Below are 18,421 nucleotides of genomic sequence, written 5' to 3' on the forward strand. Positions count from 1 at the left end.
TATTTTGTACATCCCAACCACCCCAAGTGTTACTGACCACGTCCCTTCATTTCCATTTATAAATGAACTCAGGACGGAGCTCTTCCAGAATAAGTGTACTTCTTTAATTGTATAAAAGGAAAACTTCATCTGAAATTTGGGACTTTTATTCTATTTATAATCCTGTGTTTTCTCTTTACTGCGCAACAAAGGCGTTCGGTTTTGAGGACAAACGCGACGCTCTTCTTCGCTTTTATTCTGACTGGATTCCTCCTGCTGCTAATCTGAGCGGAAACCTCCCCGCCATCAACTTCCGATGTCAGGGGCTGCCTGGGAGACGGAGCAGAAAAAGCGGGCATACCGAAACCTTTATTGTTTTCTATAGCGTTAAAACTCCTCAAAGCGCAAACATTTGACCTAGAAAGTCACAGGACTTCACTCCGAAGGACTGTGACCCTTTTGGGTTTAGCATCCAGCTCGCGGAAGCGTCTCATTCATTCGTCCGTGGCGTGTGTAGCAGCAGGCCTATTCTTCTGGACTTTGCTACAAGCTAGTCGGCTAACGTTAGCAGGGTTAACCTGTACGAGCACGTTTTGCTTTCTCGATCCTTCATGTGTGTTGCGTTGTAAACGCACACATCCGACTCTTGTGCGCGCGTTTGTTACTCGTTTTCGGTGAATCCGTCGCAGCACGAGCCGCTCGTTGACGCCGACACGTCGACGCCAAGTCGAGCTAACCGCTCGTGCTTTAAAAAAAAAGTAGCTCAGTTTTGTTGCTAGCTTAAGCTAGCCACCGCCGACTGAACAACGCAGTCCCGGAGAGCGTAACAGGCTTCCACCCAGAGATGTCGGACTACGACGAGTTTGAGAGACAGCTGTCTGAAAACAAACAAGGTAAATAAATAAATGAGCCGCACATCAACAAGAACAAGTAAATTAAACAGGTTTGTGGTACGGATTTAAACCGCCGCCATCATTTTAGCCAATCATGGATGTGTCTATTTAACGGGGCAGTGAAAGGCTCTTTATTGTCACACAGTCACAAAGCCCTCTAAGTGTAAAGTAGCTGCACCATTGGTCTTAAATTAACTAGTATCGCTCACTGTTAGTTAATTTTTTGGAATAATGAGCTTATAGAAAATTGCACAGCGGTGGCTTTTAAACTTTGTTTATCTTCGCCGTGGTTTCTCCTTGTAGCCGGGAGCACCTAGCGCCCGATGGTTGCATCTGCGCTGTGTACAGCGATTATTTCTGCGCGGTTTGCCTTTCGTCCACCGCTGTCACATCGCATTTAAAAGACAGCCGACCACGCCTCGAACATCAGGCCCAAACCCAGCTACCCCCCCAGGGTTTTCTACGCGTGCTTGAAAAGTATTAGGTTTGCTTTAACAATTCCCCAGATTATGAATGTGAAATTTCCGTATGTGCAGATTTATTCCCTAATCCGTATCCCAAAAGGGGCAAAACTGTCCCATTTTTAGTGAACTCGGTAATTCTTCATATTGATTTTAGATTCAAATTACATTGCATCCGTTTATTTGCAGCATCACTTCTTGGATTTATAATTGTAAGCATATAAGAGTTATGTCAAGATCCTTTCATTTGAAAGGATCTTGTCAACCTAGTCACCTAGTCAAAACCTAGTCAAAATCTCAATTTGAGATTAAAATTTTTCCAATTGTTTGACTAATTAAGCATGCCGTAATATGTAAAATCATGTATTTTTTGGTTTGGAGTTAGCTGGAAAAATTAACAATTTTGATTTAATTGATAAAAACAAGTCTACTTGAGGTAATTTAAGCCCAGCCATTAAGCAAATTTAAAGAGATAAAATGTTTTCCCCAATTCAAAAACAGGAATTATACCAACTAGTCTGCAAAAAAACGTAAAACCTAATTAAAGTTTTCCACCAAACAAAACTAAAAGGAAATGTGTGCATTTGCTGGAAAGGTCAGCAGCTTTTGATTCACCAGCTTTGTAACTAGGGCTGTGCATAAAAATCGATATAAAGATTAATATCGATATTTTTAAAAACGATTTAATATCGATATTCTGGCTTTCAATATCGATATACCTCCCAACCTCTAGGGGGCGTTATTACAGCACAACCATTACAGTTCACAGCGAAGGAGAGCAAGTGAGACGAATTTGTGGAATGGCCGACAGGATTTTAGAAGCTCCTTTGTCCCTAAAATCAGATGTTTGGGCACATTTTTGGTTTCTGTGACACGTTAAATGCATTGAAGCAAATGCACTTTATTTTCCTGTTAATATGTCTGTGATCAATAAATAGAACATAAACATAATATTTGGCTGATTTTGGTGATTGAATCACTGAACATTAATTCAAAGTAATAAATATCGATATTGGAATCAAAGCAAGCTGAGCTATGTATCGAGAATCGTATCGTATCGGCTCATCCTAGATGATACCCAGCCCTATTTGTAACTGTGTCTAATCTTTTATGAGCAGTGCTGCATTTATTTAGTTTCAGTGCACTCTGGATCTCTCTGTTTTGCACACTCTCAAGGCTGCACATTTGTAATTCAGTAAAAATCCCCCTAAATGTAGATTTTGCTACCTCTATACTTTCCCCAACTGACCGAATTGCAGGAATGGCCAGTTTAAAGTTTTTAGCAGTGGTTTCCTACATTTAACTTATTGCAAAGGTGATAAAAGTGAAAGTTTTTCTTTTATTTCAAAATTAGTATTTTTTTTTTTTTTTTACTGTTGATCTATCGCTGCAGAAAGACTCTCAAACCCAGATATTCCTTAAAAAAGTCTTGCCTATAATCACAAATTCACTTTTAAACATTAGATTGTTGTTTAAGTGTTAAATGGTACCAATAGTTGCATTTCATGATATAAAAGATGATCTTCTGTAACAAACACATTAGAAATAGTTTTAACAGCCACAACAATCCCAACCATAACACCGTATTGCAGTGTTTACAAACATTAATCTTATCAAGTTTATTATCATAGTACAACTAATTCTAATAATTCTATATAATGTGTGATACAGTAATTTTCTGTGCTATAAAAATGTGCTTTTTATGTGTAAAAGCACATTTGAAATCATGTAGTTTAGTCTGATTCACTGTCTCCCTGTATGCCTGATGGAGGGAAAGTTGGTATTTTATTTCAGGAACTGAAAAATGTACAGAGATTGAGCTCCAATTAGCCAAAACTCTAAAAATGAACAAAATCAAAATAGCCGTCATTTTCCAGTTTGTGTTTTTAAATGAAAAGACAAGCTCACTCACATTTACTTGGCCGCTGTGCTATTCTTGGCGCCAGTGCCAAAACTTTGACTCTATAATCAAGAATTAACCGATTCAACTTTTATTTATAAAAGATTTGAAACTAAGAGGCCAAAGTTCTGTACAGGTAAAAAGCAAAAGATGAATCACACCTAGAGAAAAGATAAAATCCAAAATGAATAAATAAAAAAATATACGTGGACATAGAACAACATAAGATCAAAATAAAACCAACAACCTAGTAAGTATTAAAAGCTAGAGAGGAAATTCGTTTTTAAAAGAGATTTTTAAATTCCTGTCTAAATTTGTATAAGCTGCAATTGACACATGGTGGGCTTTTCTTATTGTTGCATTATTAGCATTGCTATTTGTCCCCATCGATGAGTAAATGGTGATATTGTAGTAAAGATTGCTTCAAATGTGAAATACAGAGGTCAGCTTACAGTTTCTAGCCAAAGCTTATTTGCAACCCATGTCACTGGGGCGGCTGGGCGGGTAAAAACAAAAATAAAACATGGATAAAACACAAAGTATGGAGAAATAAATTACACTAAACTGTACATGAAATGACAAAAATACAATTTAAATGGAAAGCTAAAATAATACTTTGGTGATTTGTGTAATAAACGTTTTATAGGCCTTGAAAACCTTGAATCCAGGAATGTTTTTTATTTTAAATAGTAAAAATTTCTGCACACAGGTTAAAGTTGTATTTCTCTTCCTAATTCACATGAAGATTTAAGGTAAATTAACTTGGAGCATTTTCCAGACTTTAAGTCTGCTTTCTAAAGGTCAGCCAGTTTGATCCCAAAGTGTTTTGCCTTTTAGAATATAATAAAATAATAATAACACTTTATTTCGCCCTCAGTGGGTCGACTTCAGTGTCTGCAGCAGAGCGACGGCCAAATGGAAGCGCACAGATACACACACACTAAAAATAAGCCAATAATAAAAATAGAAACCGTACAGCCGTGACAAAAACACAAAGTAGGCAAACTATTTGGTTGTGAATAAGGAGCCGATGTAGATTCTCGATCCTTTTTTTTTGTCTCTCGTGTTCATCTGAGGGGAGTTTAAATCTTTAGAGGGGGTCGTTTTCCTACGAGAGTTCGCTGCGTTTGCTGTTCAGACATAAAACCAGTGGCGCTGTTTCACGAGCTCCGTGTTCCCACAGCCGAACGGGACAAAGAGAACCGCCACCACCGCCGCTCCTCGTCCCGCAGCCGCAGCCGAGAGAGGAAGAGGAGGAGCAGAGACAGGGACAGGCGCAGCAGGGACCGCCGTGGAGACAGCAAGGAGCGGAGACACCGGCGCAGGTGAGCATCCACGTTCAGCAACATCGCCTCGTAAACTCCACGGCTGTACGGCCGAGAGGCTTGATTTAGTTGACTAAGCTAATCAGTGAAGGCTGTGAAACAGAAATGTTGGATTCAACCTCAGTCTTCACCTGCTGAACATTTCTGGTCTGCAAACGGATCTAGAAATGTTTTAAATTTAGAAAAATTTAGAAAAAATATTTCCTGTTATATCCTTCTTTTTAAGTAGTTTTGTTGCTTAAAGCATTTTGTCCCCGGTGCTTAGTCCTGTGCACCGATTTAGACTTGCTAAATGAGATTTTGAACACAAAAAGCAACAACTGGTGCCTTTGCTGTGTTAAAGATCACACGAAAGTATCACGAAGATCCCAGAAGCAAGTAAAACGAGGTTTGAACAAAATGCTCCTGAAACTATTGCACAATTTTACATCATTAACCTGCTTGCTGGTGTAGAAAGTGTTAGCCGTGGTTGGTTATCAGCATGTGAAGCTTTTTTTTTAATGATCGCTGAATCCTCTGTTTTTGTTTTTGCTTTGAGAAACCTATATTTCTATTGTGTCTGAAGCAAACCTGTCATACAGGCAGCAGATGGACCTACTGTAAAAACAGACGCACTGATCAGATTCATGGTGCACACCAGTTTCCCTGTGGTCTGAGATGAGATGTTTGTGTTTTTTTTAATCCAAGAGATGATTATTTTATGTATCAAACTATATATGTCTCTAACCTTTTATCTTTTTCTGTTATTCAACTCAAAACCGAGAACAAAATACTTGTAGATTTGATTACAGACAGGAAATTGTTTTCAGTTTTGATGCATTTCATGAACAGGAAATCCAACGACTGACGGACCTGCAGACCCCGGGTCAGAGTCGGTGTGCCGATTCCACTCACTGGATTTATGCATCACTATTTGTAAAATTGCTTTGCCCCCATCTGTAAACAAACACACGTATCTGTCTGGTGATTATTGAAGGGATCTGCTGCAGATTGCTCAAAACAAGTTGTTGATAGTAATGCAAAGATTACCGGGTTCAACGTGTACTCCTTTTTTTTTTCTTTCTTCTTTTTATTTTCTCCGCAGTTCAAAATCTGGTAAATAACCGAGTTTCTGCAAGTTGAGCCGCAGATCCCGCTCCGCAACTCTGACATTTTAGACTCGTGGATCTAAATCGATAGTTGGACACCTGAACCAAAGTGAGGGACGGTTGTTGGGTCCAGAGAAGCAGACGACTCCCCACGCAACATTTGTTGCCATTACGATGACAACAAGATTGTGTTAGCTTCTCTTTCGTTCCTGTTCGCATATGTGGGATTCGTGTCGAGCTTGTTGAAAAGATCCCACATATGTAAACTCCTGCTTTAGAAATGAAAACAGAACGTCCCCGCGGGTGTGTCATGGGCCGTCTGGTGTAAAATGGGAGGGGGTTTCTCTCTGAATGTTGTAAAAAATCTTGCGTTCTTGTGCTCAGGCCTGGTGAGTGTCGGGTAAATCGGACTCCGGTTTTGTGAAGTGTAAAATGTTGACGGTTAATTTGATTTTTAAGCGAAATGTCAATCCCTTCCAATGTCATTTCAGCTCACCATCCAGCTACCCCCAAGACAAAGCTGGAAGGTAATACAGCAAACTAACACAAAGCTGGTTTGTGCATTGTCGCAACAACTGCAATTGTCGTTTTGTACTGTTTTATTCAAGTAATTGACCAGATGGGGGTCTTCTACCGCTCCTTTTCGCTTTATTGGCTCTTCTGTATTTATTATTTTTTTTTTAGTGGATGCAAATTCACAATAAGAAATTATTTTGTTGTATATTTCAGAAAATACAACCAAGCGCCTACTGTAGTGGTTTAATTTGAATATGTCGCATTCACCCTCCTGCTTCTTCAACAGCCGCTCCCCCCATCGTGAGAAGAAGAAGAAGGTGAAGAAGTACTGGGATGTCCCTCCACCTGGTTTTGAGCACATCACCCCCATGCAGTACAAAGCCATGCAAGGTGACCATTTCCCCTGATCCGCTGTTCATATTTTTTAATAGTCTGTCCATTTATCACTCCATCCATTTGTTGATCCATTCATGAAGCATGTGTTAATTTACTTGTCCATCCAGCCGTCTTTTAGATTCTGTCTTTATTCATGCATTTGTTGATTTGTCTCTCTGTCCGAGTCAGTTTTGTTCCAATTATTGATCCATTTGTCAGCCTGTCAGTCCATCCCTTCCCTTACAGCCTTTTTTTTTCAGCCTCTGTAGAAATGTCTGCTCTAAATTCACATTGAACATTTATATTTATTCTTAAAAACTGACTGGGAACAAAGTTGCAGGTTGAACAAGCTTTATTTTTGACGTGAAAAAGGAACCGTGCGATACAAACACGGGCGAAGTGCATAAAAATGTTTTAGGTTTTTAAACATTTGCTACGTTTTTTTAAACATTTGCTTCGTTTTCTCAGCCGCCGGACAGATCCCAGCCACAGCGCTGCTGCCTACCATGACCCCGGACGGCCTGGCTGTGACTCCCACCCCCGTCCCTGTGGTGGGCAGCCAGATGACCCGGCAGGCTCGCCGTCTCTACGTGGGCAACATCCCCTTTGGCATCACCGAGGTGAAAACTTCTTATGTTTTGCAGTGCATTGGTATTGTAAATTAAAAACTATAAAATCATAATAATAACTGAACTGATCTTATCTCTCTGTTTGATGTAGGAGTCCATGATGGACTTTTTCAATGCCCAGATGCGTTTGGGGGGTCTTACTCAGGCCCCTGGGAACCCTGTCCTTGCCGTACAGATCAACCAGGATAAGAATTTTGCCTTCCTGGAGGTGAGGCAGCTTTGCGGGGGACCATCATTTGTGACCGCAAAGTATAAATCAACCCCTTGTTTGATTCCAGTGTTTATTTAAATCTCAGTCACCTGTAATTTTCCGTCTGCGCAGTTCCGTTCGGTGGACGAAACAACGCAGGCGATGGCCTTTGACGGCATCATCTTTCAAGGCCAGAGCCTGAAAATCCGCCGCCCCCACGACTACCAGCCCCTGCCTGGCATGAGCGAGAACCCCAGTGTCTATGTGCCGGGTACACAGACAATTAATGGTTTTTAACCTCAGTTGCTTGTCACATTTCATTAATATTCACGAAATAATTCTCGACGTTGGCGGGACCTGAATTCATCTGACGTGGTGCGTTCACTTCCATCCTTGTACATGATGTAGGTGTGGTGTCCACAGTGGTGCCAGATTCGGCTCACAAGCTCTTCATAGGCGGTTTGCCGAACTACCTGAACGACGACCAGGTTTGTGTTTCTGCTTCTAGGCTGGGACGTAAACCAGAATTTACTCTATGCCCCTTGTTTTTCTAACACGTTTATCTTTTTATGTTCACAAAGCCTTGAAAAGCTGGATTTGAACAGAGTACGAGACAAAGGATGAGCTTTTTTAGTTTGACAAAGATGACGGGATCTTGATAGTGTGAGCTCTTAGCAACGGGTCTGTCTTCCAGGTGAAGGAGCTGTTGACGTCGTTTGGGCCGCTGAAGGCCTTTAACCTGGTGAAAGACAGCGCCACCGGCCTTTCTAAAGGATACGCTTTCTGTGAATATGTTGACGTCAACTTGAACGATCAGGTAACTGGTCCCAGCAAGAGGAAAATGTGCATCAGTGGTCCTGTTTTGCTTCCCCCCCCCAGCAGAACGTGAATAAACGCTTTTCTCTTGGTAGGCTATCGCTGGACTGAACGGCATGCAGCTGGGAGACAAGAAGCTCCTCGTTCAGAGAGCCAGCGTGGGATCCAAGAACGCCACTCTGGTGAGTTTTCCAGCTGCTGGACAGATGCCAGCCGGACGGTGGGAGGACGGATGCAGAGTCTGCCGACGAGTTTCTCACCTGTTAGAAATCCCAGAGCGTGAACGAGGGAGTCTTTTTGTTTAGGAACGCTTTGAGTTCTTGGGCCGCGATTAGAGATTCAGCAGTTTGCTCACCTCAGTGCCACATTTCTGCAGAGGCTAAAAAATATCTGATCCACATATCTTTTATTCTAAATTTCTGTCTAGAATATTTTAGTGAGTTTATCAAGAAGAATCAAAGTATTTGTCCTGATATCTTTGCAGACGGATTTCTTTTCACCACCTGTTTAACACTAGGACTCCCAGAATTCCGATACTCCTAGAACTCCCACTGGCAGTCAATTTGACGGGTGACATTCTGACCAATGGAATGCGGCATTGGTGATGACGTCATCAACTGTAATAGTTCTAGTGGGCTTTATAAGCCTATTGTGGATATGTAGAACTAAAAATGAGGTCCAAAATATATTTTTACCACGTCCAACAATTGTTCCTTAAATTATTTATAATATACGATTGTAAATGGTGCTGAAAATAACACTGTAAATAAAAAAGGTTTGCAAGAAAAGTTTATAATTAAAATGTTTAATTATTTACATAAATTCGGAAAATGCAATGTGGCAATAATAGATTAGACTATAAATAAAACGAAATAAAATTACACACTTTGGTACCCAAAAAAGTTACAAGAAATGATATCACTATTTACAATTTAAAATAATAAATGGTTCTAAACTGTAATGAACACATTAAAAATCTAAATATTTAATAAAACTACAAGTGGAACTACACAAAACGATATATTTACAAGATTAGAAAACCGATCAAACACATTTTTTGCATGTCACAACGATATCCCCCGTGCATTTCCCGCACACCACCTTTTTGCACTTGTGACAGGCATCATGTGAGCGGTTTTTTGTACAGTGTTGTAGCACCTAACACCGTTTTCTTTACCTAAATAAAGGCGGCTCCTCCTCTGAGGAGGGTTTGCCGCACACCAGCGGGTCTTTGGTGCGCTAGCTAGAATGCTGGTTGCTAGGCAACATCCCGTTGTGTTTCAACCGCGGGAATAAAATAGAATGTAACTAACGGAGCCGTCAAAATGACGGGTGTGGGAGACAAAGGTAAAAGTAACGATATTTTTTATTTGTTTTTTTATTTTATTTAAAAAAACAATATGGAAATAAAGGACATACAGATACAGGAAAAGTCAGCTAGCATGGATAATGTAATACTCATGTAAAAAAAGTTATTAGACTTCAAAATCTGAAAACAGTCAAAATGACTGCCTTGGGAGTTCTAGTGTTAATCAGGGTGCTTGCGCAAGTCTTGAAAGTCTTAATAAGTATGGAATTTTGAAACACTGTTTTCCAGACCTTGAAAAGGCTTGAATTTTGTGTGAAAGTCTTAATAAAGTATGGGGAAAAAAATGTATGGTAGAATTTTACAGTATGCTCAAAGGCATTGTGAAATGAGAAATAGGAAGGTAGGCTATAAAACTATAATTTTACTAACTGGTCACGTACTGTATCAGCCTAATGGAATCAAACACTTGTTTGATGTGAAATTCATGTACTTGTGATTTTCATGTTTTGAACCGTTTTCATCAGTAAAAGCATAATTTACTGTGAATAATGCATTTGTTCATTGAATACTAGCCTATAAAAATTAACATTTCTAATAAACAGTTTGTACAATCTCAACATGAAGTAGGCAGTAGGCACACAAGTATACAAGTACATAAAGTTAAGGTCTTGGGGGGGGGGGGGGAATATCAGTTTTAAAAAAAGTCTGGAATTTTAATTTGGAAAAAGAGCAAGCACCCTGTTAATGTGTCTCACCTTTTTAATGTTGAACCTGAACATTTTTATGGTTTTCGCCTTAAATTGAGCCGATCAGCTTAGGTAACTCACTAAACCCAGTTGTATTTTCTCTCCTCTTTGTGTTTTACCATGACAATTATTTTCCGGAAAATAATAAAAATCCTCTCTTGTTAGATGTTCACAATAGTAGGGCGGAATACTCCATTTTTTTGTTAGTTTTAAGTACAGCATCTACGGCTGGCCTACCAACATGCAGGGCATGTTTTTGATTCTAGTGCGGCAGTGAGGGAAGATTACAGTGTTCAACTAGAGTGGCCGTTTTGCTCCAACATAATTATTACATGTTCAAAAAATTGAAATAAAGTTTTGTTTGCATCAGGAACAGGAGGTTACTACCCCATTTAACTTATTTTATTTCACAGTGCTGAAATCTACCCAGCATTTCTATTATTTTTATAGATTTCTCTACTAAAATCATTAAACATCTTTTTTTAATGACACTTGATTGGGAAAGTAACCGTGTTTAGCCTCAGTTCCCCAATGTCATGGCAGTGGCTGAGAAATCAGAAACACTGATTGTTGCTGATGTGGCAACAAGCTGGTTTTAAATAAATTTAACTTTCTACAATCTGTGCGTTTTTTTTTTTTTTTTTCTCCCTTGCAGACGACCATAAACCAGACACCGGTGACGCTGCAGGTGCCGGGTCTGAACAGCTCTGTCACCCAGATGGGCGGCCTGCCCACCGAGGTGCTGTGTCTGATGAACATGGTGGCCCCGGAGGAGCTGCTGGACGACGAGGAATACGAGGAGATCGTGGAAGACGTCCGGGAGGAGTGCAGCAAGTACGGCCAAGTAAAGAGCATCGAGATTCCTCGCCCCGTGGACGGCCTGGAGGTGCCTGGGACCGGCAAGGTAGGCGGCGCTCAAATTCAGACTTGAAGGTTTAGCGAGTTTAATTCGAGTCGTACGTGATGGATCAACATAAAGCAGGGCTTTAATGAGGAGAGAAAGTTCTAGAACCTGAAAAGTGGCATGTAGAGGAAAGAGGGCTGGATTTTTACCTCACTTTTCAGATTTTTATTAGCACAAAAATTTGGAAAACTGCATTATTTCCTTTTCTCTCTACATTTAACGCACTACTATTTGTTCCATTACGTATGTAGCATGAAGGCCTGATCTGTCGCCAGACCCTAAAGTTTCGTTTCTCCTTCCCAGATCTTTGTGGAGTTCACTTCAGTTTTTGACTCCCAGAAGGCCATGCAGGGGCTGACAGGAAGGAAGTTTGCCAACAGGGTGGTCGTGACAAAATACTGCGATCCAGACGCGTATCACCGCCGGGACTTCTGGTAGATTGGGGTGGGGTGTATTAAAAAAAAATGGGGGGGGGGGGGGGGGGGTGTTATGTAAATTGCCCGTTTCCAGACCAGCCCTCGGAGTAATTTGGTTCGGCAACATTTCAGGTAGATCTTTGACTTTTAATCATTTGACAAATGTATTCTGTGATATCCAGCTTATTGTTTGAGATCTACGTGACATGTCCACCTGTTGAAACCCGTATCTGTGATTGTAAGGGGAGGAGGGACGGGGTTTATAACGAATAGGTAACACGAGGCTAGGGTTGGGTGCTAGTAGCGTAGCCGGGCGGGTGGGGAAGCCATCAAGATTTTTGAGAAACGTGGGGATTAAAAAAAAAAAGGGTCAGGGAGTGGGGTTTACATTTTTTTTTTTATTTTTTTTTTTTTTATACTTCGTCAGACCTGGGTGTCAGTTTTGGCCGGGAAGGGGGGGGGGGGGGGGGAACGCCACAATCTCAAGGTTTGTATTTAAATGGAGTCAACCTGTTTTAAGTAAATTCAAAAGGAGCTGCCGTACAGAACGACCCAGACAATTCTGATTGAGAAGAGCAGAGGAGAGAAAAAGTGTTTGTGAACGGGCGATGAAGCAGAAGACGAAGGGCATTTTCAGTTGATTTAATGTAGATACACGGTAGCTGTAACATCCCACCTCTGTTTGTTATCATCGTTGGAGGGGAAAGTTGTTTTTTTTTTCATTTCTGTCATATCCTCATGTCCCTTCATTTGGTCAACCTGCTTCCCCCCGCCGTCTGATTGGACTCCATCCGAATGTCAGCTGTAATCGTTCTGATACCGTGCGTAGCTTCTCTGGTTCGAGCTGTTGTATCACCTTGTATTAAAGCTGCAAAGCAACACAAACCGCTGAGAGAAAACGTCAGTGATTCCATTTGCTTTTTTATTTCTTTCTGTAACTTCTCATGGCCGCTTTTTTTTTTTTTGCGAACAGCTCTTTTTCCAGTTTGACCCTGATTCAGAGTGAGATGAAACTGAGGAAGTTTGGGAGAGAAACGCAGATTTAAATTGAGCGGGGACGCATCTCGTCGTTACCAGCGAGCCTTAATGTTAAGCTTCGGAGAGAAATTTGGCTTGCTCTCATACGTGTCACAATCGTGTACCCTGGACGGCTCAGTGGTGTCTTTTCCAGGTCTGTTTTGGATGTAAAATGTGTTGGATCCAGTCCGTTTTTGTGCAAACCCTTCACCTTTTTCTTTTTTTTTTTTCTTTTTTTTGACAAGACCAAATAAACACATGACTAATATCCACGGCTCGTGTTGTGCTGAAGAATGAAACCAAATCCAACAGTTTTTGTGTCTCACGCTGTCACCAGATTTGTCAAATTAATACATTTGTCGTGTAACGCTGTACCTTTTGGGCCTCGTACAGATGAATGAAAGCAGCTTTAGCGCCGTTTCTCTGCTCTGCTTCAGGCAGGATGTTCCAACAAAAACTCATTTCTATCACCTCCCCAGTCCTTTCCACGTCTATTCCTTAAGGACCACACTTCCACACTGTACGGGCGCGACGATTAAACTTACATTTGATACTTACGGCTCCGCAAGATGGCGCTCAAAGGGTGTGTCAGAAATAACACTTTTGAGATGTTACTCCTTACTTTTTCAGAATCTTCTGTCTTTCCTTTTTTTTTTTCTTTTCCCTCTAAAAAACAAAAATGTGATTTCTTAAATGATTTAAACGTATAAAAAGCCGCATCTAGTTTGTACAAGCAGTCTTTCGTTTGTCCCGTTTGTTTTCAAATGTTGATTAAAAGCTGAATTTACATGACTGCAGCCTTTTTTTCCTTTTTTTTTCTTCCCCCCCCTGCACTCCCACTTAGCTCCAGGGTCTTCAGTCAGGTGATGACGTCATTAGAAAAAGCTTGTAATTAACAGTGATGGCCAAGTGAGGGCGCCATTTCACAGGCACTACCGGTAGCATGTGTTTTTGTGTAATGTGGTATTTTTTTACTGGACGTATTAAAGTTGTCCTGGTTGTTGTCAAACTGATTAAAACAAGTCAGACTTGTGAAACCGGACCTGTTTCAGGACTCAGAGAGGTCTAAATGTTTGGTTTCTTACAAATATTTTAGCATTTTATCATAAATGTATCTATTTAGATCAGGGAATTGACAAATGGATGAAATACTGTTGAAACCATTAAAAAAAAAAAGACCAAACAAATTACACTATCAAATGTTTTTTATGTTTATTATATAGCTATATCTTTAAAGGTCATCTAATGGTTCAAGTTGTGAAGAAGTGATGTAAATAACAAAAATTATAATTGTGAAAGCTTTGATCAACTAACATGAACATTTAGAAATTAAAATGCACCTTAATATTATAGTAGCACCCTTAGGCTCAGTTTAGTTTACCTGACATTTGTTGTGCTTTAAACTTTTCAATTTAAAGTCTACTGTTTGGATCTCAAATCCAAGATTTCTTCAAACAATATTCAATCACAGATAAAAAAGTTCTGGTAATACATTTGACCATTATTAATCCATTAATGACCCGAGACTCGCATACAAGTCTGAAAAGCTTACAAGAGATTCAAAATAAAAAAGCACTTAACAATTTTCGTGATGCAGTTTGTGTTTTTGCTTTCACTAGTAAATTGTTTTAAACTTGACCTCAGTTGGAGTCACAAGTTTCTTCAAATGAGGTAAACGATTTGGAAACCATCCTAAATTGAATGGATGGACAAATAACTGCTTAACTAGATAGTTTTCTATATATAATTCAACTTCATCTGTTTTAAAACTTTGTCGTTTTTTCATGCCGTGAAAGTATTGATGAGACAAAAAAAAAAAAAAAAATCTTTAGAATCGGAATCAGAAATACTTTAATAATCCCAGATGGAAATTATTTTCTGGTAGGATGTTTTTTTATTTAGAGTATTCAGTATAAAAATTGCATAACCCAAAGATACGTTTCCATGAGCTAGCTTTAATCAGCATCGTTGCTGTAAACTAATGGACATTAAAGGCATCATGTTGACTCTGCTCTATCAATTTGGTTTCTGGCTGAATTAAACAAAGTATGTCACACACTTGGGATGTAAAATTGCATCCCGGGTATTTGACGGGTGCAATTACTTTTCACAGAGATTGGGTAGTTTTTTTCCCCCATCAATAGTAGAAAGCGTCATTTGAAATAGTTTTTCACAGCGCTGGATATCTGGATAGTTTCCTCTGGTTGCCCTGAACACTCATCTGGGTTTGGTGTTTATGAGTTAACATTGCAAGTTTTCAAACCAAAAATACCAGGCCAACCCTCGATGTTTATCTTTATAGAATACAAATAGATAAATAAAGCTGGTTACCAGATATATTTAATTCTCTCATAAAAGAGCACATGGAAAGAAATATTGTCTTCACTCTCATCCTACATTATTACTAATAAATCTATCCTTATTTTGTATTCTAATGCTACATTTGTCAGTTGCAGAGCCAGTCGCAGGTCCCAAAGCAGAATTTGATCTGGAGCCTCACTGTTCATTTTACAGATTTTTTTCTTTTTTTTCTTGCGTAACACTCATATTGTTCACTTTATTTATCAAATACATTATGAAGACGAGGCTATATGTCTTTAAGATTTGGTCAGGCAGTTGTGTTGAGTACTTCCTTTTGAGTCTAGAGGGGCTAATTGGTTTCAAGCGAACAAATTATCATTGAGTGATACATTTGCTTTTATTATGGTTCGGAAGAAATGTAACTGCACCACAGCAACAAACAGAAGAAATGTTTGAACCAGTGACATAAAATTGCAGGTGTTCAAACACACTGCGACTGGTACATTTGTTAGTTTATTTGCTATACATAAAAATAAACATATCCTAAGTATAAATGTAAAAGAGTGTTAAATAATTTTAAATCTGCTCATCATGAAGCTTAGTGAATTCTCATTGTGCGTAAGCGGAAGTAGAAACGTAATATCCTGATGCCTGTATACTGTGAAATCATGAGGCTCTTGGGTGCCCCCTGCTGGCCGGTGTCTTAGTTCGCTTCTGCCTTGCGCCGGCTTTGGTCCAAACATGCCACCAATGCTTCTTAAACAGTTCCATCATTTTGGAGATGACAAATTTATTTCACGTGAAATAAAGGCTGCGGTCACATGTTTGTATCATTCCTACCTATGACTATTTATACTTTGCCTATATACAAAAAACAATCAACCCTCCCCTATTCACTGCTGTCAAGTGACGTTTATTTTATTGTAATGGACAGATTCTCGGCCAGGAAGAGCACACTGACGCATTCAATAGGGAGTTCATGTAAAACAGTTATAGTAAAGCAGCCACGCTCTGACATGGAGTAATGGCCTGTGTCAGTTCCATACCGCCCATCTTCATCCGCATGGCTGCACCCCGCTGCACTAAACCCAGAGGCAGGCTCCGTGATGCAGCACTCTGTGCCCGGCTGCTCCCTGAGGAGGGAGCAGGGCCATCAGAGCTTTCATGCGGCCGAAACTAAACCCACCAGAGCTGGCGCGTAAAAACTGACCCAACCACACCTAAAGATCTGGAGACCCCCCCTCACCAATATGAGAGCCTTTATGCGTTATTAGCCCCTCTCTCGCCCCGGTGCTGCAGTGAAGACTGGGATGCTCCTCGTCGCCCCCTTGTGGCGAACACGTGACTCTGTCGGTGATCATTGGCATTCTGGGCAGAGCCTCCTCATTGATCTTCATTCAGAAAGATAGAACACTGCCGCAGCGGGAGTGCAACCCTGGAGCAGGATGCAGTATCTGTGAGCAATATCCTGTGTTTATTCTCCACACAGGGATCAAACTCTGCAAATCATCTGTTGGAGAGGGGCTCTGAACCGCTTAAACACACACATGTTACGTTACTACTATGAGACGAAAGCCTTCAGTATGGAAATTAAATCTATAAAGAGGACTGGGGTGCATTGGGGAGCTTCAGATGGCTGATGTGCATGGTGCATTACAGAAAAAGTAACCATTAATGCGGGTAACTAAAGTATTTCTGGTGTCAATAAGCAAAGACTTAACCGAGTAGACAAGGATTGTGCTGGGAAGGAAATTAATCATCAATCCATTTAAAAAAAAAAATCTTATAAAATAACACACATTTCTGTATATGTTTAAAATTTGTTTGCCGGATATATCCAGGATACTGTTCTTTTGGTCATGATTTACATCTCAGGGTTGGAACATAAACGGCTCTGTCTTCGCCGTCACAGACCAGAGCGGTACTGCAGGTGAGGCCTCAATGCGTCTTTCCATCGCCACCTCCATCACACCCAGACTCTTGAACTCTACTATTTTGATGGAAGCAGTGAGCATGTATTTGGTTGGCAACCATGGGTTTAGTGAAGACACGCACACACACACACACACACACACACACACACACACACACACACACACACACACACACACACACACACAAAGGAAATAAGGAAATGACTGTGCTCTTGTTAGGAAACCCACATATTAACTGACCTTTACCATTACAAATGCAATGCAAAGGTTTCAGGTTGGCAAAAGGGAGCCTAACAGGCTGTACATGAGTACATATTTAGGATTGTCCTGCTGGAAGGTGGACATGTTCCTTGTATTTAGCTCCATTTTTTTCTCCCTATCAACTCTGTTCACCCGTCTTGTCCCTGTTGAAGAAAAGCGTCCCCACAACATCCGTCCCTGTGGTCTGTGGAGATGGTGCGTTCAAGGTGATCTGCAGTGTTAGTATCTACCACAAACAGGATATTGCGTGCAAGCAAAAATGTGTGGTTTATCACATCACACCATACCACTCTATTTCTATTCTATTCAATTCAATTTATATAGCGCCAATTCATGAAACATGTCATCTCAAGGCACTTTACAAAGTCAAGTTCCATCAGATTATACAGATTGGTCAAAAATTTCCTACATAAGGGAACCAGTTGATTGCATCAAAGTCCCGACAAGCAGCATTCACTCCTGGAGAAGTGTAGAGCTACAGGGAGAGTCGTCTGCATTGTCCATGGCTTTGCAGCAATCCCTCATACTGAGCAAGCATGAAGCGACAGTGGGAAGAAAAACTCCCCATTAACGGGAAGGAAAACCTCCGTCAGAACCAGGCTCAGTGTGAACGGTCACCTGCCTCGACCGACTGGGGTTACAGAAGACAGAACAGAGACACAACAAGAGAGACAAAAAAAGCACAGAAACACACATTGATCTAGTAATCTGTTCTACATTAGATGGTAGTAGCGGGTGAGCCGTCTTCTCTGGATGATGTCACAGTTAACAGAACGCCAGACCAGGTGTACCTAAACCCCTTAAAAACCAGCAAGGCTGATATAAGCGGTGCACAACAAAACCAACCTTAAAAGACAAACATAAGTTAGGTTAATAAGAGGTAAAACAGAACAAAAAATCTACAAAAGTTAATAAAAAATGCGCATCAAACACCAAAAACATCTTGGACTCTCCACACCGCTTTGGGTCTGCGACAGAAAAATCTCTATTGCCTCTCGGTTTAAAACGTGTTTTGGAGCCAGGAAGAGCACCTGGTCCACTGGTCTGCTGGTACAAGATGCTGCGGAAGGATCCCGTTTATTTTAAGACCTGAAAAAAAGGACGAATTAGAAAATTAATTTAGATATTAACTGGAAGCCATTGAGAGGAAACCAAAGTTGAACAAATGTACTCATGCACACTTGTGGCAACTAAAAACTGAGCAGCTGTATTTTACACTTGTAGGGAAGCAATGGAAGCTGGACTAATTCCATAAAGCAAAGCATTAAATTAATCGAAGTGCAAGGTTAAAAAAAACAAACATGTATTTTTGTCTCCACGCTACACTGAAAATACTATATTCTGGACGAACACTGGAACTG

At 40.4% G+C, this 18,421-nt stretch overlaps 1 protein-coding gene across 5 annotated transcripts; it reads left to right on the forward strand.

Annotated features, from left to right (window-relative positions):
- The first annotated feature begins 274 nt into the window (after positions 1-274).
- Positions 275-11,933, forward strand: u2af2a (U2 small nuclear RNA auxiliary factor 2a). Of its 5 annotated transcripts, none has more exons than XM_021322870.2 (13): positions 275-872; positions 4,417-4,558; positions 4,902-4,946; positions 6,138-6,173; positions 6,449-6,552; positions 7,006-7,157; positions 7,258-7,374; positions 7,489-7,645; positions 7,765-7,844; positions 8,051-8,173; positions 8,268-8,354; positions 10,883-11,131; positions 11,435-11,933. In XM_021322870.2, exons 1-13 carry the CDS (start codon positions 824-826, stop codon positions 11,567-11,569), a joined length of 1,476 nt encoding a protein of 491 aa, XP_021178545.1. In that variant the 5' UTR covers positions 275-823; the 3' UTR covers positions 11,570-11,933. The 5 variants fall into 5 exon arrangements, with proteins under 5 accessions (XP_021178545.1, XP_021178546.1, XP_012730634.1 ...); XM_021322871.2 differs by having other exon boundaries at positions 7,489-7,627; positions 11,435-11,569; XM_012875180.3 differs by lacking the exon at positions 4,902-4,946 and having other exon boundaries at positions 11,435-11,569.
- The last annotated feature ends 6,488 nt before the right edge of the window (positions 11,934-18,421 follow it).

The sequence above is a fragment of the Fundulus heteroclitus genome, chromosome 3 (genome assembly GCF_011125445.2).
Source record: "Fundulus heteroclitus isolate FHET01 chromosome 3, MU-UCD_Fhet_4.1, whole genome shotgun sequence".
Lineage (NCBI taxonomy): Eukaryota > Metazoa > Chordata > Actinopteri > Cyprinodontiformes > Fundulidae > Fundulus > Fundulus heteroclitus.

Bases quoted from the DNA above. Each gene is read 5' to 3' on its own strand.
- u2af2a (XM_021322870.2), top strand. From the start codon at position 824: ATGTCGGACTACGACGAGTTTGAGAGACAGCTGTCTGAAAACAAACAA. The intron at 7,158-7,257 runs GTGAAAACTTCT...TGTTTGATGTAG, and splicing joins TCCCCTTTGGCATCACCGAG to GAGTCCATGATGGACTTTTT. The intron at 8,355-10,882 runs GTGAGTTTTCCA...TCTCCCTTGCAG, and splicing joins GATCCAAGAACGCCACTCTG to ACGACCATAAACCAGACACC.